This window comes from Prunus dulcis, chromosome 1 (genome assembly GCF_902201215.1).
Source record: "Prunus dulcis chromosome 1, ALMONDv2, whole genome shotgun sequence".
Classification (NCBI taxonomy): Eukaryota; Viridiplantae; Streptophyta; class Magnoliopsida; order Rosales; family Rosaceae; genus Prunus; species Prunus dulcis.
This window is the reverse complement of record NC_047650.1, coordinates 28611283-28633244: the sequence shown is the minus strand read 5'-3', so window position 1 is coordinate 28633244 and position 21962 is coordinate 28611283. Positions and strand designations below refer to the sequence as shown.

At 37.0% G+C, this 21962-nt stretch overlaps 3 protein-coding genes across 8 annotated transcripts; 2 read left to right on the top strand and 1 right to left on the bottom strand.

Annotated features, from left to right (window-relative positions):
- Positions 1 to 78: 78 nt before the first annotated feature.
- Positions 79 to 10164, top strand: LOC117623875 (protein transport protein Sec24-like At4g32640). 5 transcript variants are annotated; one of them, XM_034354887.1, is made up of 24 exons: positions 82 to 1147; positions 1306 to 1530; positions 1669 to 1743; positions 1874 to 1972; positions 2182 to 2293; positions 2780 to 2907; positions 3293 to 3412; positions 3593 to 3673; positions 3997 to 4074; positions 4208 to 4300; positions 4523 to 4577; positions 4803 to 4879; positions 5529 to 5600; positions 5748 to 5831; positions 5963 to 6082; positions 6200 to 6268; positions 6775 to 6852; positions 6983 to 7121; positions 7308 to 7472; positions 7817 to 7962; positions 8091 to 8267; positions 8680 to 8768; positions 9113 to 9144; positions 9655 to 10164. In XM_034354887.1, the coding sequence occupies exons 1-24, from the start codon at positions 518 to 520 to the stop codon at positions 9756 to 9758; spliced, it is 3048 nt and encodes a 1015-aa protein (XP_034210778.1). In that variant the 5' UTR covers positions 82 to 517; the 3' UTR covers positions 9759 to 10164. The 5 variants fall into 5 exon arrangements, 3 of the variants coding, with proteins under 3 accessions (XP_034210786.1, XP_034210794.1, XP_034210778.1); XM_034354895.1 differs by lacking the exon at positions 4523 to 4577 and having other exon boundaries at positions 81 to 1147; positions 4803 to 4871; XM_034354903.1 differs by lacking the exon at positions 8091 to 8267 and having other exon boundaries at positions 81 to 1147.
- Positions 10165 to 10751: 587 nt separating this feature from the next.
- Positions 10752 to 13171, top strand: LOC117614115. The gene is made up of 7 exons (XM_034342808.1): positions 10752 to 11014; positions 11133 to 11179; positions 11296 to 11413; positions 11504 to 11702; positions 12183 to 12309; positions 12455 to 12619; positions 12716 to 13171. The coding sequence occupies exons 1-7, from the start codon at positions 10843 to 10845 to the stop codon at positions 12872 to 12874; spliced, it is 987 nt and encodes a 328-aa protein (XP_034198699.1). The 5' UTR covers positions 10752 to 10842; the 3' UTR covers positions 12875 to 13171.
- Positions 13172 to 13590: 419 nt separating this feature from the next.
- On the bottom strand, positions 13591 to 17362 carry LOC117614116 (putative Myb family transcription factor At1g14600). 2 transcript variants are annotated; one of them, XM_034342811.1, is made up of 6 exons: positions 16477 to 17362; positions 16289 to 16365; positions 16105 to 16147; positions 15449 to 15602; positions 14873 to 15116; positions 13591 to 13984 (listed from the first exon to the last, which is right to left on the bottom strand). In XM_034342811.1, exons 1-6 carry the CDS (start codon positions 16604 to 16606, stop codon positions 13736 to 13738), a joined length of 897 nt encoding a protein of 298 aa, XP_034198702.1. In that variant the 5' UTR covers positions 16607 to 17362; the 3' UTR covers positions 13591 to 13735. The 2 variants fall into 2 exon arrangements, with proteins under 2 accessions (XP_034198702.1, XP_034198701.1); XM_034342810.1 differs by having other exon boundaries at positions 15449 to 15608; positions 16477 to 17360.
- Between the last annotated feature and the right edge of the window lie 4600 nt (positions 17363 to 21962).

Below are 21962 nucleotides of genomic sequence, written 5' to 3'. Positions count from 1 at the left end.
TAAAATAAATAATAAAAAATGGGAAACCGTTCTTTTTCTTTTTTCTAGGTGTGTAAAAAACACCGTTACGACTTGGGTTTTGGCTAACCCAACCATTTCCTAATTTAAAAGGGAAAAATTGTGAAGTGGCTCTGAAAATGGAAGTGCGATCCGGCCGGCCGTCAACATTATTATCCCTTATCTCTCACACCCAACATTTTGTTTCTCCTACAAGCCATAAAATCTGTTTTGAATTTGATCTTTTCCTCCATATCTTCTCGCTCTCTTTCTTCGCTTGTAAAGACATTTCGAATTAACGGTAAAAAAATCAAGCCCGAATCATCGCCAGAGCTTCTTTTCAGTCCAAGGTTTTTTCTCACTGACCCTAAAGCTCCATTCGTTCCGGTTAAGTTTACCGAATTTTCAAACTTTGTTGGTATAGTTCATACAATGAAGATTGAAGAAGAATCCATAAAAGAAAAATAAAAAGAATGAAAAGGGAAGAGAAGAGATCGTAAGAGTTTTGAATTTCGTCTAGATGGCAGCTCCTGTGCCTCCAGGGCCACCTAGACCCGGTGATCGTCCACCACCCCCTAATTACAATTACAACCCTAGTCATAGCGTTCTTCCCCCAAATTCCGATTCTTTGTCGCAGAATTTGCAAAATTTGAATCTCAATCGACCGCCTTCGATGCCCACCTCGGCACCTAGACCTTCCCCTCCTCCTAAATCAGCACCGTCTCCGAGTCCATTGGCTCGGCCTGCGCAGCGAAGACCTTTGTCAGGGTCTCCTCCAGTGGGACCCTCCTCACAGCCCTCATTTCCACCCTATGTGGGTCCACCAAGGCCTTCAGGGCCGCCTGCTACTTCACCACTTGGTTACAGACCACCTCCTCCTAACAATGCTTTCCCGCCGGCACCGCCCCCAGGTATTTTGCCCCGTTTTCCCCCACCTGGTAGTGGACCTTCAACAACAATGGCGGCAGCTCTTGCTCCACCGCATCCTCTTGCTCAGCCTCAGCCTCCGCAAACCATGCATTCCGTATTGGGCAGTTCAGTGGGGAGAGCCCCAGGTCCTGCATTGCAACAGCCACCGCCATTTTCAGTAGCATCCCAAGGTCTACAACAACCTCATCCTCCACAAACTTGGTCCATGCAACCGAACCAAGTAAGCTATTCATGATCCAATCAAATTTCATTCATCATAAAGGTATAACAGGTTAATGCATTATTTATGAACTACAATTCTAGCTTATCATACATTGTATGCATTTCTTGTTTTTTTCACTCAATAATCTGACTGCAAAATATTTTGAATTGTTTTAGGCGCCTCAAACTGCACCAACTTCCCTGCAACAACAAACAATGTTTGGAACGCCGCCATCATTGCCAAATCAATCTATGACTTCCATATCACATGCTGTGGGCCAAACTGGAGCCCCAGTGGCAGGACCCTCGAAGATTGATCCGAATCAAATACCACGACCCATTCCAAATTCCTCAGTGATTGTGCATGAAACTCGCCAGTGCAATCAGGCCAACCCTCCTCCGGTATTTATTTAGTTAAATCTTATTGCCCTTCATTTTCTTTTTCTTCCTATAATTTATCTTCAGCAATCATTCTGTACATGCGTGCTGCTATAGCGTCTAGTGATCTTTCACCTCTTACTAAATGTAACTTTTCTCAAGCCTACTACAAGTGATTACATTGTCAGAGACACTGGGAACTGCAGTCCACGTAATATGAGGTGCACCATCAATCAGGTCACAATCAATTACAAACAAGCATTTTATCTTTTATATTCATAATTGTTATCCGTTGGATCCTGCGAGGAAAATAAATTATTCTCAGCTTTTATTTTATTTTATACATATTTCCTTTCTATTTCAACAGATTCCATGCACTGCTGACCTTTTGGCGACTTCAGGGATGCAGTTGGCTTTGTTGCTCCAACCCTTGGCCCTTCCTCAACCGTCTGAAGAGCCAATACCAGTAATGCATCAATATCCTTTAGTCTATTTTTTCTATATGCTTGTCATGGTAAACTTCACAGCTTACTTATCCATTGGTCCATGAGTCAAAATTCATATTTGGCAGTTCACACAAAGTTTGGAATTGCCCCCCTCTCTTTGCTAGTTTTTGTGATTTCTGTGTAAATGTCATCTTTCTTGGTGTTGTTGGATAAACTTTTCTTGATATAGGTCGTGGATTTTGGTGAAAGTGGTCCTCTTCGTTGTTCTCGGTGCAAAGGCTACATAAATCCTTTCATGAAGTTCATTGATCAGGGAAGGCAGTTCGTATGTAACTTGTGTGGTTAGTACAACTTATCATTGTATTTTTTTGTTATCTATTTCTATCCTTCTTTGCAACTCTATGTGTTTGCTTTCTTTTACATCATGTTATGTGGAATATACTGTCATGTTTGTGTATGATCTTCGCTTCTCCCTTCTCCCAAAGTTTACATGTAGGTTTCGTCTTTTGACAAGATTTCTTGTTGGCTCTTGTTTATTCTTCAATTTAGGATGACTGTCCTTGTTGTTACACTGTAAAATTTTATTACAATTGTTTTATAAAATTACAATTTACATTGTTATATGCACCAAGATCTTAGTAATCAGTTTTTAAGAATATATGCATTCTCTCATGAAGTCATGAGAGTTGCTACAAGTTACTGGTATCCAGAATGCTCATGTGACTTTTTATTCATTGGCATCTGGACTTGGCTGTTTATTGCATCACAAACATGGTCAACAGTGGATAGGGTTGTGATTTTATGACATGTGCTAGTTTAATTTGCAGGATTCACTGATGAGACTCCCCGTGACTACCACTGCAATCTTGGTCCAGATGGTAGGCGTAGAGATTCTGATGATAGGCCTGAGCTTTGTAGAGGAATGGTTGAATTTGTTGCTTCCAAAGAATACATGGTTAGTTGTTTCATGAGATTTTCCAGCTTTATGCGGATTCATGTTTGGTTTCCACATTTATTTCGCTAGTTTAATTTTGATTTGCGATTAAGGACAGTTTCAGACTCCCAGCCAATGTACAGTATATTGCTTTGGACACTTACAAGTCGACTAGAGGATTTAAATTTTAACTGAGGATTTAAGTTTTAATTTTAACTAAGAGTCTGCCTTTATAGTTGCCAAATGTCAATAAGAAAATGCATCGTGCTCCCTTGAGAATGCATCCTTTATGACCTACTGTTTGCTTTAGTCATGAGAATGGCTGCCTTCAATTTGTTTCTCCTTTTATTTTTCGATTAGACTACCTGCAATATCTTCCTTTTCGAACTTAATTATCGTGTTCCAGGTGCGTGATCCAATGCTGTCTATGTATTTCTTCCTTATTGATGTATCTATGAATGCTATGCAAACTGGAGCAACTGCAGCGGCATGCAGTGCAATCCGTCAAGTTATTTCTGATCTTCCTGTAAGTTTTAGGCCTATTTGCAGAATACTGAAGCTTTAAATTGCACCTGCTTATGGAAAATTAGAAACTTACTTTTCACCTTGGTTTTGGAGCATGTCAACCTTTTTAAGTTTCTACAAGAACCTTTGTATTGGGTTAGCTTCTTTAGCAACTGATATATTGATGATTCTACTATTTCAGGAAGGACCTAGGACGATGGTGGGGATTGCAACATTTGACACTACAATTCATTTTTACAATCTGAAACGTTCATTACAGCAGGTCAATATATAACTTCGTTAGATTTACAATTTTGTTGTAGAGCTGAATTTTTTTGTATTTCTGAGTATTTAACATTTGCTTACATAGTAATGTTCATGTGAATTTATTTAGCATTAATGTCCTATCAATTTGTGAAAGGGAAAGGAAAATGTGTTCTTGCATAATACCATTCTTGTTGTGTTTCACAATCAACTTTGTCACTCATTCTCTCTTCTGCAATGCAATATAATGTAACATTTGCTTCATTATCTTATCTAAATAGGTGGTTACCCTATGTTGTAATTGAAGATTGCTTACTTGTTTATTTTTGATATGTTTTGCAGCCATTGATGCTCATTGTCCCTGATGTGCAAGATGTTTATACTCCTCTGCAGACTGATGTAATTGTTCAGCTTTCTGAGGTTAGCTTCAGAGTTCAGTTTTGTTGTGTTTTCTAGTACAGCTGTTGATATGTGTAAGGCAATATCTTTGCAAACCCAGATAAGTCAAATGATTTTTTTATTAAGTCTTCGGTTGTTTCTGACATGGATCCAGTGCCGTCAACATTTAGACCTACTTTTGGAAAGCATCCCATCCCTGTTTCAAGATAATAAAACAGCTGACTCAGCCTTTGGTGCCGCAGTCAAGGTATGGTATTTATTCTCGTATTTGGTCTGGGTCTGTGTTAAAGATGGTGGGAGAGAGAGTAAAAAAGATTGTAAAATTGGTTCTTGTTACATAGGGCTTTCTGGTTTTCATTTTATATTTTTAAATCATTGGCTTTGCACATTTTATAATCACATTAATTAATGTCTAAGAAATTATAGAATGCCTTTTCTAATGTGTTAACATCTTCTTTATACTTTTTAGGCTGCATTCTTAGCAATGAAAAGTAACGGTGGAAAACTTTTGGTATTTCAGTCAGGCAAGTTCAAACAGATGTGATTTTAGTTTTATGGACCTACTTTTTACAACCTTGTGTTTTTTGGACCTAGTTTAAGTCATCCAAATACTTGTTACAGCAATCCTATATTTATCTTGATCATTTTTGTAAGGGATCTTTTTATTTCCCTCTTGAATTATAGGAATTAAATCTTTTATAAAACCAACCTTTGAGTATATTCTAATAATTATCCAATGTGGTCTACAGTCATGCCATCAATTGGAACTGGGGCCCTTTCAGCCAGAGAGGCTGAAGGAAGAACTAATACTTCTGCGGGTGAGAAGGTATCAATAGATGATATACTGGTTTTCTTCAACTACATGTTCTTCCATCCCTTTGCTTTACCTATGAAATCCTGCATTCTGGAAAACTATATTGTTTTAGTATTCTCGAATTGCCAACACAATTGCTAGATGTCATAATGCGTGTCCAGGATATCAATTTTTAATTATTAATTTATAGTGTGTATGAAATATGGATCCTCTACATCTTTGAACTACAATGTGATTTTTCTTTTAATGCTTGCCTGAAGTCTCCATATTTGGCAAGGTGTATATTTATGTATTAGATTTTATTTCTAGCAGCTTCCTGAGTTTTTTGTATTTCTGTATTAGTATTTTTTAAGGTAGCTTCCTCAAAGTTTTGCATTTTATAAAGAGCAGAATGTATGGAAAGTTTTTTTAAGCTAGTGTTGTTGTGCAGTGCATGCCTTCTAGACACTCCCTTTTGATATTTATGTACTTTCCAATGAGAGTGCTTGCCTTTTGGGCACTCCCATTGGAAATGTAAGAATGTGATCTCTTCTCTACAGGCACCAAGATTTTATATTGTTCCTTTACCTGCTGTCTTCCATGTTGACATTAGTCTAGTGGTAGTGCCATTTGTTCTGGCAGAAGATTATCCTCATGTTTATGAACGTCTCTTTTTCACCAGGAGGTCCATAAATTACTTCAACCAGCTGAAAAGATTTTAAAAACAATGGCAGTGGAAGTTGCTGAGTATCAGGTAAAACGTTAAGTGTTCTGTTTGCATTTTATTTGAGTTGGATATAATTCTGAATTTTGTTCATGGTTATTGGTTGGCATTTGTAGATATAAATGCTGATGGGCATAATTTATTTGGGCTAATTGTCTCTGTCTTGACATGTTACAGGTCTGTGTTGATATTTTTATCACTACCCAGACTTACATAGACATAGCTTCTATGTCTGTCATCCCAAGAATTACTGGTGGCCAGGTACCAAAAACGTCTATTCTTGCATTACATTATAGAATATATTGATTTGATTTTACATTCTTGTTCCAGGTCTATTTTTATTATTATAGAATGTCAGGTTTCAACTTTGTTTCTTTTCCTCTTTGTTCCAGGTCTATTATTATTACCCTTTCTCCGCTGTTGCCGACTCTGCAAAGATCTACAATGACCTTAGATGGAATGTCACAAGGCCTCAAGGTTTTGAGGCAGTGATGCGTGTGAGATGCAGCCAGGTAACCTTTTTGGAGCACTGATGTTCACTTTCTCATCCTTGCCTTAGCGTATAGCAAATAGTTACTTATAATTTTATCTGTACTGTTAAGTAAACTTTTCTTCCTAATCTACCATAGGGTCTCCAAGTTCAGGAGTACCATGGGAACTTCTGCAAACGCATTCCTACTGACGTTGACCTACCTGGGGTATGTTATACAACAGAAATGCACTTACTTATATACATTAATACATCAATATACGCATGTGCTACATCTTTGAATCTTTCTTCTCCACCATGGATATGGAATGAGAAATCCATTGTGTTGACCCACCCATATTAGCATCAAAATGTTGATTGAATTAATTTGAAGTTGATGTAAGTGTCATTAGCATTGCATGTATTATCATTGAACTCAAAATTACTATGGCTGTGGCACACATTACCTCATACCCAAAAAAAAAAAAAAAAATGTAGTAATGACTAGTGATGACGCCCAAAACCTCGTGTATTACAAACCAATGAGATGAAATTAATTATTTCATTCTTCTATATTTGCCATAACTATTCCATCTTGATTACTGGTTTGTTTTTGGTTTTCATTCATTTATTTGAGTGGTACTTTAGATTATGTTGTTAGCTTTGTAATGAATACGCGGCTAATACCCGAGGCCAATAATTTGGGAAACCTTAACTCATCCTTATATTGTGCAGATTGACTGTGACAAAACTATAATGGTAACCATAAAACACGATGATAAATTGCAGGATGGCTCAGAATGTGCATTTCAGGTACTAACTGGTTTTGCCTTCTAGGAGTATCTTGTCCGTATGTCTCTGCAAGCTTCCCATAATCACAGTTAATGTTAAAGAAAATGATTGTTATGTTACTTCTAATGACATTGTTCTTTCCATTGTCCAGTGTGCACTTCTGTACACCACTTTGTATGGCCAAAGAAGAATTCGAGTTACAACATTATCTCTTCCATGCACAAGTATGCTGAATAATCTTTTCCGTACAGCTGACTTAGATACCCAGTTTGCTTGTATCTTGAAGCAAGGTATTTGGTTGTACCATTTTCTTTACAATCTTGTTTTTACAGCCTTTGTACCATGGATTTTTCTCTCTTTCTTTTTGAACTGACTTGTACCAGAACTGCCCTCTTTTTAAACTCTTACATGGCCGTATAGCTATTATTTGATTTCTGGGAAATGATACAATTTACTTTGTAATTTTCTTTCTGTAGCGGCAATTGAAATCCCTTCTTGCCCGCTCATGCAAGTCCGTGAACGACTGACTGATCGTTGCATCAGGATTCTGTGTTCTTATAGGAAATTTTGTGCTACAGTATCATCGTCTGGACAACTTGTTCTTCCAGAGACACTTAAGCTTCTACCTTTATACATCCTTGGTATTTTCTTTTATTCTTCATTGGTGTCTTCTTTTATGGTTGTAAGCTTATACGTCATAAAACTATACTAGATGTATTTTGTTGAAGCTGCATCTTTTATTTAACACTTCTGTGGAGATAACTATGGTTTTTTTTTCTTCCTCCAAAATTAAATAAACTCAGGATTTTCATTTATTTCCTTCATGTTTTATAACGTATCTTGTTATTTCGAATGCATGGACTATGCTTTGCAAGACTCCTGTATTAAGCATATTAGCAGTAATTGAAGTATAAGTCAGCTTCTCTAGAAGTTTGTACATGTTTTGATAACTGTGTTTCTTTTATTTATTTATAATTCTTTTCAGCACTAACTAAAAGCACAGGATTGCGAGCTGCTGGGAAATTAGATGAACGGTCTTTTTGGATCAATTATGTTTCTTCTGTTTCTACTCCTTTAGCAATAGCACTTGTGTATCCACGGATGGTGGCAATCCATGACCTTCTTTCTAAGGTCTGAAACTCTGAATGGTTCCACATTACTTAAAGTTTCATATTTTCCCCTTTGTTATGGTCTCCCTCACCCACCACCCCCCTGCCCCCCCAAATAAAACAACTAGTAACTTTTTTGTTGATTGACAGACAGATGAATCTCCTTTTCCTCCTGCAATTCCACTTTCTAGTGAGCATATCAGTGATGAGGGAATTTATCTTCTTGAGAATGGAGAGGATTGTTTAATATATATTGGGAACTCAGTTGATCCAGATATGTTGACTAAGCTGTTTGGAATTTCCTCAGTTGATGAAATTCCTACTCAGGTACATCTTAAGCCAAGTCGTTCTATACATAATGTCTGCCTAATATTGTTATTCATGGCTGGCAAGAATTTGCCTCTGACTCTTGGATCCAAGGAGTTGAGCACCTCATTGACGACCCAAACTTCATTCCTCTGATGTAATTAGGTCTGGTATCTGCTATCAATTTGACAAATTAGGAATCTGCTTAAAAACTTGAAGACAGGATTAAGTTGTATATTATAAGAAACAAATTAAAGGCATAAAATTAGTTGGCCCAGTAATTAAGAATGGATACTCATCCAGGTCTAAATATTTCATTCATCGGTTATTGTGATGCCTGTTAAACATGTTGTATAATTGCAAACTGCATTCTCAGATATACTTCCTGATCGAAGAATTTTCATTTGATGGCTATTATTTTTGTCATACACAGTTTGTGCTGCAGCAGCATGACAATCCATTCTCAAAGAAGCTAAATGATTTGATAAATGAGATTCGACGCCAAAGATGTTCATACCTCCGGTATGCTTCTTTCTGTTACCTTGTATTTTGGCTTCTTTAGACCCTGTTTTTCTCTTTTTAATGGGGAAGGGGAGATTCGAACTTGGTATCTCTTCCAACACTGGGAAGGTAAGTACCACCAGAATAAGAGCTAGTTGGTGCTTCTTTAGACCCCATGGACCACCCAGGTGGTAATCAAGCTCATTTTCGCAGGGATGACCCTTGTTCTAGCCAGGGCAACCTGCTGCTCTATATGCCTAACAAAAGAAAAAAGTTTCTTGTGGTAAAAAAAAAAAAAATGTTTGTAATTCAATGATGTGTCAATCTGATGTAAGTCTAATATAATCCTCATTATTTTCTTACAGCTTGAAATTATGCAAGAAAGGAGATCCATCAGGTCAGTGCATTACAACTTAGAACATCCCTTTAATATAAACTAGACTACATCTGCTACTCGACAGCCACTATGCATAAAATTTTGATTCAAAACAGTATCCACATTATTCAATTCCCCTTTGATAAATTTTATTCCTTTCTTTTTTTGTTCATGTTAATGAGACTATTTTCCCTTTTCCCTTTGTATGTATCACCCCTTCCCCAAATCTCTCTTTTATTCTGCGATAGTAAATACTATGAAACTTTGATGTAAGCTATGAACAAACAGGCCAAGTATAACTTACAGTATTTTTGGCCTAATTGTTGCACACCGTCAATCACTCTTTGTGCTAGCCGCATCATTTTCCCTTATTTACTGTAGTATGAGAAGCAGAGATGTTGTGCTTCAATTTTTTCAGTCACTGTTGTCAGAGGGGATATGACAAAACAATAATTCTGATGTAAAATTATTATGGTATTAGATAAATGTTTTTGGTTGATGTGAATTAAATCTTCTGTTCTTGTTTCGCAGGGATGCTCTTCTTCTCATATATCGTAGAAGACAAAAGTTTGAATGGCCTCTCTTATATCGAGTTTCTAATACACATCCATCGGCAAATTCAAATGAAGATGTGATTATTTAGCTTCTTGTGTTTGTTACAAGTTTTGGTATCTTCCTGCTAGGGCAATCGTGGAATTCGAAGAAGAGATGCAAATTGACCGGGTGTAAAAGAAAAGGGCTATTTGAGGGCTTTCAAAAGCTTTTCATCGAAAAGAGGAAAAAAGGTCAGCTTCTTGCTATGCAAATGCACCCTTTGCCCATCACATAATTTATCAGTGCAGAATGCAGACAAAAACGGAGCCGAGATTTGGTGTGAGGATTTGTTTTAGTTTATATCCAATTGTAACTGTTAAAATAGAAGTAAATCCTATACATCCCTTGTGTTTAAATTGTTGTATAAGCCTCTTTCACTTGTACTAATAGATCTATCCCCTCAAACTTAAAAGCGGGAAAATAGTGAATTGATAAATCAAGTCTGTAGCTAATGCTGGTGCAATGCAATTTTACATCAACCATTTTGATTAGCAATCTCAGTCAGACTCACAGGATAACATAACGTGGCACACTGTTAAGCTAACAGAAGAGCATTACTGTGTGTGAGGTTTTAATATCACCATGCTCACTTAACTTTTTTTTTTTTTTTGGGTATGAATACTTAACTTAATATCAGTGATTTAATGGGTTCGATTAGCAATGCCAACCTTTCAAATTTGTCCTGTTACTCTCTGTTTCTGTTTGTACCATAACTTGCAGATTGCGCTGCCGTTTGTATTACAAAAAAATATACATGCAAAGTCTCACAAATGTTTTTTCCATTGCACAAGCAGTCAGATGTAACATCTTTTCTTTCAAAAAAGCGAAGAAAAAAAAAAGTAAGGAAAATAAGAAAAAAGAAATGCACAAAATTAGTTTAAAATAATTCTCTCAGTATGTTGATACAATCTTTGCATTTTATAGATATGAAAAAAAAAATCTGAATATTAATAGACATGAAAGAAATTGGTTAGAAAAATAATAAACAAATTTTGTAACAATAACATAAAAAAGAGTCCAATTATTAGGAATTAGGGCACACATACACTCGAGAAAATAAAGAGTTGAAGTTGGTTCGAACAGAGATTGGGTATCGGTCTCCGAAGTCAGAACAGAAGAAGGGCAATGGCGGAAGAAGAAAGAGAGAAGGAGAAGGAGAGGGAGCTGAGTAAGGAAGAGGAGATGGCACCATGGGAGCAACACTCTACTGTAATCAGCATCCCTCGCTTCGACTACAACGCCCCTTCTTCTCTTCTCCAACACTCCCACTCTGGCTTCCTCATCACCTGCCCCATTAGTCTGTCACTCTCTTTCTCTTTCTCTTTCTAATTTCTATCTCCCTAATTTAACCCCCACAAACCCACTGATTCTGAAATGAAGTTTCTTTTTTATTTCTGCTATAATCAATTTATCAGAGAGGGAGAAAAGCGCCACAAAAGAAGCAATCTCCCTCCTTGCAAAGGTAAACTCGCACTAAGCCTTGAAGGGATGATATATAGTATAATACATGATTGATTATTTTCTTTATATGTGGATTTGAATTATGTTTACAATTTGTTTCTATGTCTATGTTTTCAGTATGTTCAGTGCTTTAATAGATGCAGTTCAGAAGAAGAAGCCGTTTCTAAAAGAAGGAAGCTTTCCGAACAGAATACAGACGGCGAGGAGGCTACTGCTAACTCTGGAGACGCGCGTGGTATCGCTTTTACTTTTACTTCGTATACAATTAGATGCTGAGCTTCTGTTTTGTGATATGACTTGTTTGTAATCATAATGGCAATGGCAGATGATGTTCAAGAGGGTCCTCCTTTGCCTCCTGCGAAGGTGAATGCGGAAGGAGACACAAGCCCTCTTCTTTCGCTGGTTAAGCTTACAAAGAGTGGTTTGCTTCTCTTTACCTTTCCCAAAAACACTTCTCCTGACGTTGTTGATACTGTATCCAAAATTATGCATTCTATGGAATCCGGGAGTTGTGGTTCACCCCTGTGAGTAGATAATTTGCCTGTTTCTCACGTATCATATTTTCTCTTAGAAACAGTTAATACAAGTTGAGCTTCATTTGTTTAAAACTTTTTATCTGTGTCTTTTTTCGAAATAATTTCTCCCAATAATGGAATCTTAGATGTTTTCACCAGTTGTTACCAAGTATTATGCTTCGTATATGTTGTGTTTTCTATGCCATGCTTTACCTACTAAAAGAAACTATACGTACTCAGTATTTCTCTGTCATTTGAAATGTTGACATTATAATTTTTTTATTTGTTTGTACTTTGAGACTTTTTTCACCTATAATCCACTTTGAGGTTGTGCCTCAGCTCTGCATTGGTTTTGCACTCAGTATTCATTTATGAAGTTTAAATTTTTTGACATCCTCCTATGAAGGATCCAGTAATACATGTGATCATTTTTTCCCTTTCTGGCCAAAAATTGGTGCTTGCCTAAGAATTGGAAGTTCTTTGGTGCAGTTGGTGTCATCGCATTTTCCCTATCCAAGCTACTTGTAGTTTGAATGAGAAGGAACTGCATGAAGTTGTATCAAAGCTTGTTCTTCAATATTTGAACAATAATCAGAAACTTGCACGGCCCATAAAGGTTGTTATATCCTCTATCACTGCATCAACGTTAGTAATTCATCAAATGATATACTATTCTTTTGGGCAACCAAGAAAATGGATTTAATTATTCTATGTGGGTTATATTATTTTCCGTAAGATGAAATTTTTACGTGATTCTGTAGTTTGCAGTTGGGTATAACAGAAGAGGGGTAGAAACAGAACTGAATACTTCCAAAGAAGCTTCAAATGCGATTGTTTTGTTGGACCGTGACAAATGCTTTGAAATAGTGGCTTCTGCAGTCACAGGTGTTGTATCAGATTCAGTGGTAGACCTCAAATCTCCAGAGGTGAGAATTCCTTCCTCTTTGTCCCAAATTCATAAGCAAATTATTAGTTTGGCATGTCATTTTATGGTTGTTCTAACTATTAGAGTAAATTTACAGCTTGCTGTCCTAATTGAGCTACTACCCCTCTCCGGTGTACCCAAAGAGTCCTTAGTGGTTGCTGTTTCAGTTCTTCCTCGAAACGTCGTAAGCGTGAAGCCACGATTATGCATCAAGGCACTGGTTTCTGATACCAAAACAAAGGGCAAAAAGAATTAAGAAGGATTAAAGCATCTTATAACTTCTGCCATGACCTAATTTGGGGGGAAGCCGTTGTAAAAGATCAAGAAAAGGAACAGTGTATTGACTGACTTTGTAGCTGGTGTTAGATGTGCTATAAAATTTGCTTCCAACTGATTGGACCCCAACAGCAGCAACAGCTATCCAGTTTTGTAGTTAGTTTTTCTTTTCTTTTTTTTCTGTAGTGTTTACTGCTGCTACTTGTTTTGGGCATGTCTCCGCTGAAGAAACAGGGCAAATGCAATGAACCAATATAATCGCTCCTAAACTTTGCCATGAAGTTGTCATTATTAGATTTGAGATTACAAGAGAAGATTTCCACAACATTGCGAGCATGGCGACGACCAAAAGTGGGTTCGTATCATAGCTTGTTGAGCCGGCTCATAATGCTCTACAAATCCAACCCACAATTACCTCCGTACAAATGGGCATGGGCTTCTCGCTCTCTATAGAATTCTTGGACCAATTAGATAAATAATTAAGGTTTGTAACTCTTACGTCTTTTCTGTCGTACATGGATTGGCTGAACTCTGGTTTGACGAAGGTTCCCAAATGCCGCTGTCTTATTATGTCATAGAAGTTGCATCCGATTACCGTGAAGAAGGATGATCTTGTAAGAAATTTGAAACTTACAAAGAGTTCATTCATAAAGATGTACTCTTTGCTGTTTTAGAAGAATCAAAAGTGGAACTCGCTTAACTAATAAACTATGTAGCTTGATGAGAAGATGTAAAGATAAATTAACTAAGAACAAAGAACAGAAAGAACCAACAAATGCGGTGAGGGCATGAAATAATCTAACTACTGGGACAAAACAGATTACTCTTTTTTACTGTGACATCATTTACCGCAGAGGGCAATGGAAAGATTTAAATTAATACTGCGATGGTTCCCAGAAGAAGAGGTGGAGCAATCTTTATAGTTGGACCTCGAGGAGTATGATGAGATTGCACCACTGAACTCACTTGAAGAAGCATTACTCTTACTCTTGTGGGAAGAAGGATGATGTAATGAGAGAGAGAGTGATAGTTGACAATCACCGTCTTCATTGTCTTGATCAGCATCTGCTCTTGCCTCTGGTTTGGTAACCTGTCACAAACCCAAATATTATATATAAAATAAAATAAAAATAAAATAAAAAATTTAATATTTTGATTGAATTTGCTGTTTGGGCACTCATAAGGTGGTCTGGAGGGAGAGAGGGGGGAGGGGTCCCCTATTTATACACGAATCAGAATTGGACCACAGAATGTAAGAGCTTTCAGCAACAACAAAAGACCTCTGTGCAACAATGTTTCTATACAAAATAGAAAATACAATGCAACTCATGTAAACGACAAATCAACAGTAGCTAGGTAGATCTTGAAATTAAATAGAGTAGACGGTAACTTGCAAAACCAAAAGCAGTCTGTCTCCTGTTTCAAAATGAAATGATGCACCCAACTACTTTTTGCAGAGAAATCATTATGGGGTGAAGAAAACAAAAAATCGGGTCATTAGAAAATGAATTTTAACTTTAATTAAAAAACACAGTGAAGGGAAGAACCAAAGGGCCGGAGAGGAAACAATGTGACATTATATGATTGAAGAATTATATTAGTTAGTTTTGAAAACTTTTCCACACTCGCCTTAAAGGCCAGGACCCAGGAGGAGAATAAAAAAGAGAAACAAGGATATTATAAAGAAGAGGTTTCACCCATTTAAAATAATACAGAAAATATATTATTGAACACTACGCAAAAGTGGTGAACTACTGTTTAGGCAATAGAGGTGACGCAGGTTGACTTCAAAAGAAAAGGTAATGGACATTCCATCCATGCCATCGCTGGTCATACTCAGAAGGACATGTCTGGATTCGTGCAAAGAAAATTTGGTTGAAACTTGAAAAGCAAAAACCAACTTTACACTCAACAACTCTACATTTAAATTTGTTAAAGAAGTTGGGGGGAGAGAGAGAGAGAGAGAGGTGTTAGGTACCTTGAAGAAGTCAGATTCTTGCAGAGAAAATTGGGAGGAGGGGTGGTTGAAGTTGTAATGAAGATGAGGTTGTGGCAGAGACAAGGCTGAGGGGTTAGGCTCCTTAAATCCCCCACGCTGATGTTGAGCCATTGCCAGCACATTATCATCAAAAGAGTACGGATTTGAGACTGTCTCATATATTCCTTGGCTGCATTGCTGCTGCAGGCCTTCTGAGATTGAACTCGTCGTCTCGGTTCTAGCTCTGATCCACCGAAGGAGACAAATCAGACAAAAAGCAGAATATATATATATATATATATATATAGAAGAAAAGAACCCTATACTATAATTATATATATATGTAGAACAAGAAAGCAGAGTTCAGAAAAAGCAAAGATATCATGCAATGCAATGCCATTCCTTTTTGTTTGTTTCTGATCACACCATCTTTATTACTTACTTTGTTGACATTTGATCAGAAGCCTGAAACATCATCTGAGCACCTTCACCCACCACCCCTTCCCCCAAAAACAAAACAAAACAAAGAAAAAGAAAGAGTTCCTGCAGAGTACATGTATGTAGGTGCAGACTAACCTTTTTGAACGGCGGGGAGTACTGTAGATGAGCTGAGAATCTGATTCTCTGATAGATTTGGAAGATGGGTAAAAACTCACACCATTTAATTCATCAAGACACCCATCATCATGCTCTTCAAACAATTGTTTTCTTGGTTGCGTGCAACTCCTATCTGTCACTAGAGCACCAGAAAAATCATCAGACAGAACGCCAGAAAGAGAGAAGTAAAAAAAAGCAGCAGTAAAGGCAAAATAAATAAGTCCCAAGTGACATTTTGAGAATTTTATGGCAGAGTTTGGGACTGAGAGGTGTTTGTATTTTCACTTTCATGAGAAGTGCCAATACGAGAAGACCGGAAAGAATAATGGTGCACTTTCTCTATCACCCATTTGGGGCATCAACTAAGCAATAAATATTACAAGGAATTACACATAATAAATGAGGTGATGCTGCATCCGTAGAGTCTCATTTTATACTATCACGGGCGTTTATACTGGCCCTGAGCACGGGCCATTAGAGGAAACAAATGGATAGTCTACCAGAACCGCATATTAGACCAGGAATAGAAGAGGATAAAATACAAACATGAAAATATAAAATATGAAAGCTTTTACAAGAAATCAGCCAAAATAAAACAAATTTAATAAAGGGCTGTGAAGAAGTTGGATAAATACCTTGTTGTCTAGTACCCAGGTCGCCCCTCATGCTTCTGTACATCTGATCAAAAGAAGGAGAAGGCAAACAGATAAAGAATAGTGTGAAACAAAATGAACATTTTAAGGTATAGCTTACAAGAACAGAAGCAGTTAAAAGACTAGACGAACCATCAGGAGAGAAAGAGAAAGACAAATACAATACCTGGAGATGGCTTTTGACATGAGAAATGGTGAGCCCTTTGACATCCATCAACTGAAGAACAAGTTTTGGTGTAGCCTCTGGGGGGGAGAGAGAGAGAGAGAAGAAACATATAAGAAACTTTTCATTTCTATTTTCAAAAGAAGACGAAGAAACAAAAGTTAAGACAAGATGGTTATGATATTACTCACTTTTATGGCCTCCGAGCCTCTCAATGGCATGAAGAAAGCAGTGATGAAGTTCAGGGGTCCATCTCAGACGAGGCACCTTTGATCTTACATACTGCCTCACAGCACCGTTCCTTGCACCACAACTAGTCATTTTTCCTCCTTAACAATTTGTTTTTCCTATCAAAACCCCCTCTAAATCCAAAGAGGGGTCCTCCAAACCTAGATAATTCTCTCCTTAATTACTTGTTGCTGTTAACAAACTGTCAGAGCTACCTGGGTCTTCTCCAAATCCCCTGATAAAAAACTCTTGCAACCTTCAGACCCCCAAGACTTGGGTTGGTATTGTTCTACTTGTAGAAAACATATATCCTTTTTCTTCTTCCTCTAAAGTTGAAAGTTTCAAACCCTTTGGAAGTGTGTCGGTTTGTAGGCACAGCAGGGATTTCAAAGAAAGAGGAGGAATTTAAGGCCAGTATGAGAGAGAGAGATCACGAGAAAAGGATAAGACGAGCTGAGAAGGTCTGTAAATTCCTTAAAGGGTCTGATAATACCTCTTTGCTATTGCTACTATTTTACTAGCTGCCCCTGCTCCCTGCTCCCTGCTGCTTGTACGAGTGGGGTATTCTCCCTCCTCCCGCACCTTCTTTTTATTTCTTTGTTTGCACACCTTCCTTCCTTGCACTGTATCAACCCAATATTAATTAATTTATTTATAATACAGAAAATTCTCTCTCTCTCTCTCTCTCTCACACAAACGTATCTTCACGAGCTTCTGAAATTCTGATCTTTTTTTAACCTTCTCTCTAAATCATTACCCCTATGGCAGCAGCAGCAGCATACTACAACCAACCAACTGCTTCCCAAGCTTTGACCTTTCTCTCTCTCTCTCTCTCTCTCTCTCTCTCTCTCTCATAAAATTCAATTCTGCTTCTGATAATATACGCCAACGTCGTTATGATATCAGAAAGAGCCCTCGCCATGAAATTATATTATTCATTTGTCCTCTCTCGTAAAAAATAATATTATTTCTCAGTCTTGGTTTGGGGCACTCAACCTTGCTCGCCACAGCAGGGCGCCCCCCTTACATTTTTTTAATTTCCACACGTAAAATAAAATAATAGTTGATTCAAAGAAGTCGAAGTCAAATATTAATTTAGATCACGTGTATTGTAATTTAACCAAAGAAAAGTATTTACATACAAAAATGACGTTTTCACCCTTTCTGTATGTTGTTTGTTTGTTTTCTAAGAATATATAATTCATATATGCAATAGTATAAAGAAACAATTGTTGTTCGCATGTTTTGCAACTCACAGAAGTGACGGTGAAACAAAAAACTTACCGCGATAAGAATACATTTGATTGAACTCAAAATAATAAAGTGGTTAAAAATTACAACAAAAATGAGTAGAATTTTCCTTTGTGATGTTACAATTGTATAGAGCATTGTAGAGCTGACGATATGAGACAGTGTTGTAATTGTAGGTACGCCAGCATTTATTGGACCACCTTCTTCTTTTCTTTTACCCCAAGCCTAGTAGTCTAGTCTAGTAGTGTTTTATGTGAGAAAGAAATGACCAAGACCAACCATTTTTATGATTCAATCTGGCATAGGCTTTGAAATCGCATGATTGAACTCAAGTAAATGAAAGGATTTTATTCAATCTGATGCTGCTTGCTTGGTCCCCTCTTTTGAAATGGGTTGGCAGCATTTAACGAGCTAGCATCTTTTTTCTCTTCTTTTTTCAGCTAAAAAACCAACAACCCCAACAAAAACATAAAAAAGATAGTCACATGGCACATGGCAATTCATTTGAAATTCAACCCAGGTTTAAATTCCATTTTCTGTTCATTTATTGGTTAATTGAATCATAACGCATTTTAGAGATTATGGTTGGTGAGTTTGAAGAGAGTATTTTTATTTATCATTTTAACCCAATGTGTATTCTCACTATTTTTTTTTTAATATTTGACATGTGTGCATATGTATAACTATGACATTATCAAGTATTAAGAAGGATAATGAGAATACACATTTGTGAGTAAAAATATTTCCGAGTTTGAAGGGTATAGGACAAATAAAGGGACCCTAACCCTTTTTTAATCTACCTGCAGCTTACAGGATGAACAGACAGATCCATAGTTATTTGAAATAGTAATAATGCTTCCTGTGTTTAGGCATTACATTTACAGACGGACAGGTTGATTTAGTTTTTTTTTTTTTTTTTGCTACGTTTGGTAATTAATCCGATTCCCACTGAAACCCATAATTCTAAATTCTATTTGCTTTCTTCCTTCCTTCCTTCCCAATCGCTTTAGGTATGAATAGGATGTCTGCAGGTTGAGGTACCCACCAATTCGCCAAAACTCTCTCTCTCTCCTCTCTCTTGTCTTGAAGAAGTAGTCAAAAGCCAAACTCTCTTTACTATTGTGTTTCCTGTTGGACCATTGAGGCCTTTATGTCAAACTCAAACACCTTCAAAGTCAACCAGATCATAACATTCAAAGGCAAAAGAATAATAAAACAGCTCCCCAAACCTGCAGAGACAAGTTAAACAAGGAGACAAAAGGGTATATACTCTAGTGAAATCTGGACCGTAGACCCTGCTTTGTAATATTTGGAATACGGCTTTCAACCAAGAATCTACGGCTGTGATTGTGTGAAAGGACAAGACTTAGACATCCCAAGAAGATAATGAGATAGTCATATCATATCACAGCAGCGATTCTCATTCTAATCTCTAGGTGTGCACTAGTGTAGAGTTGTCTTTGGAGACGCAGCCTGTAAAAATGGCGACGATGGCCACGGCCTAACTTACAAAGACGGTGCCGATTTTTGAAAAACTCGGAGAACCTCAGCGTCTCTGCTGGCTCTTAGAAATTATCTGATATTTGACCAGTCACCAGGCCAAATAAAAATCCTAATTTTGTAATACTAATCGAACTAACTTCCACATAAACACGACACCAGCATGAATATTATCATGCAACATTGCAGGTTAATTTGTACTTACTCAAATTTTCCAATGGAAGGGAACTGACATCTTTAGGCTTCCTTTGCCCTGAAGGTTTTGTTTTGTAATTTTTCTTTCCGTATAATAAGAAGAACAAAGAAAAGGAAGGGATATGCTTAAGAATTTTCTTTTGTAAAATTGTAAAAAGTGTCCCTAAACTTTGTGTAATTGTAAAAGGTTCCCATCTGTCTATGTGGCTATACAAGAACAAAACAGATAGATTTTCGTAGCCGTTAATAATATCCATATTTTCTTAGGAATCGGATACACGCCCCTATACGTAGATACACTCTCTCCTTGCACGTTTACACCTTTTTCATCGGGTATTTTTTTAAATTTATTTATTTAATTAATCATTTTATTAGTCTCTGAACTAAGACTCGATTTATATTTGAGTCCTTCAATTTTCAAAATCGTTACTGTAGTCCTTTAACTTCAGTTTCTTTAGAACAAATGGTCATGCCGTCAATTTTGTTAATTTTTCTATTAAATGCAGGGGCAAAATAGTATTTTTGTATCAAAATTGATTAAAATATGAATAAAAAATTAAAATTAAACTCTCTCTCTCCCCTTATCCCGATTTCTACTCTCCCAAACTTTTTTTTTGGTTGTTGGTTTTTTATTTGATTTGATTTTATTGTTATTTTAAAGATATAATTTATTATTATTATTTTTTGTTTTAATATAAAAATACAATTTTGCCCTTGCATTTAACCAAAAAAGTTAATAAAATTGACAGCATAATCATTTATCCTAACGAAAGTAAAGTTAAAAGACCACGAGAATAATTTTGAAAATTAAGAGACTCAAATGAAAATCGAATTTAAATTCATGTTTATTTATTCAATCTTCTTTACATAACTGGGGAAATGAACAACTTTTGGAGCTCAAATCCCATGTGGTAGGGTGTAGGGGTGCCAATGGGATTGACAAGAGGTCGGGCAGCTGGCCACCGCCGTACTCGAGTTTTCTCAATCTAGGGTGGCTTTAGGCCTGGGTTCTAGGATATGGTTTCTTTCTGGTCAACCAAAGGATAAGATTGATATTTCAGTAATCAAATAAATAGCTTATAAAGTTAGCCTTAGGGGATCTAATTACTTAGAAGGAGAAATATCATCATCTGATTATAATTATATGTCATGATGGATCTAACTAAACGATATAAAGACAAACAACACTTGTTTTCTCGTATATTTTAATGAATGAAGAAGTAAGAGATCCCATTAGCCTAGGCCTGCCCTGGGGATAAGAGAATGGAAAATATCAAACCAACTCCCCTCCCTCCTACTATATATATACGTACTTTGTTCATTTCATTATCCCATACGTACACGTACGTACACTGCTGATGTAATGTATGTATGTATGTATATGTGTAGATGCTCCAAACTGAGCGCATGCTGCATGAAGACAGTGTTTTGGTTTATTGACACGAAAGATGATGACTCTTGAATTGATCAAATTGACCGCATGAGAGAGAGAGAGAGAGAGAGAGAGAGAGAGAGAGAGAGAGAGAATACAAAAAAGGTTTTATTAGGGCATTAGCTAGCTAGCAAATGTAATAGCAGTCTAGCAGAGGTGGGGTTGTAAACATGTCCGACACAGACAGAGAGAGAGAGAGAGAGAGAGAGAGAGAGAGAGAAGTAGGGTCCTTAAAATAAATTTTAAATTTTGTGTATGGTTCTGTGTGGGCAGAATACTGTATGGTATTGGCAGGGAGGAGGGCACAGTACGATAATGATGGAAAAGAGCAGAGAAGGAAGAAAGGAATGATGGAAATTCCTGCGCAAATGGAATGATGCATACGGCAAAAGCAAGTCCAGAGAGACAGAGAGAGAGAGAGAGAGAGAGAGAGAGAGAGAGAGAGAGAGAGAGAGGACAAACACCAACCATTTCTTTACCATTATTATAAATAAAATATTATTATATAATGTTATTAAATTCTGAAATTCTTGCAGTAGTAGCAGCAGCAGCAGCGTAACAGTAGCAAAATTAACTTATTCTCCTTCTTTTGCATTTTTGAGTTTACATTATATGGCAACGAAAGCAAGTAAATACAAAAAAGTGAAAACGGTAACTTCGAAGTCTCAATCAATTTAAGTCGTATAATTATTATTACTATAAGGTAAATTAATATAGGAGGATGAGGGAGGAGAGAGGTCGCTATGAAGCAAGGGTCGGCCTAGCAAAGTCATGATCATGAATAAGAGAAACTGGATGGATATGGAGAAAGACAAAAAGTGAAGTGAGGAGGCGGCTTCGAGGACGCCGGTATATTTGGCGTGTGCAGGTAAAACGTAAATGCACCTCGACAACTGTGTAATATATGTATGTATGTCATGCATGATGTGATATGTGACATGATGTATGCATGTGGATGTGGCTTGAGAAGAAGATTTGTATTTGTATTTGTATTTGTATTGATTGTACACAGAAGAAAGAAAGAAAGAAAAAAAGAAAGAAAAAAAAATGCATGATATAAAAAGCTGGGGA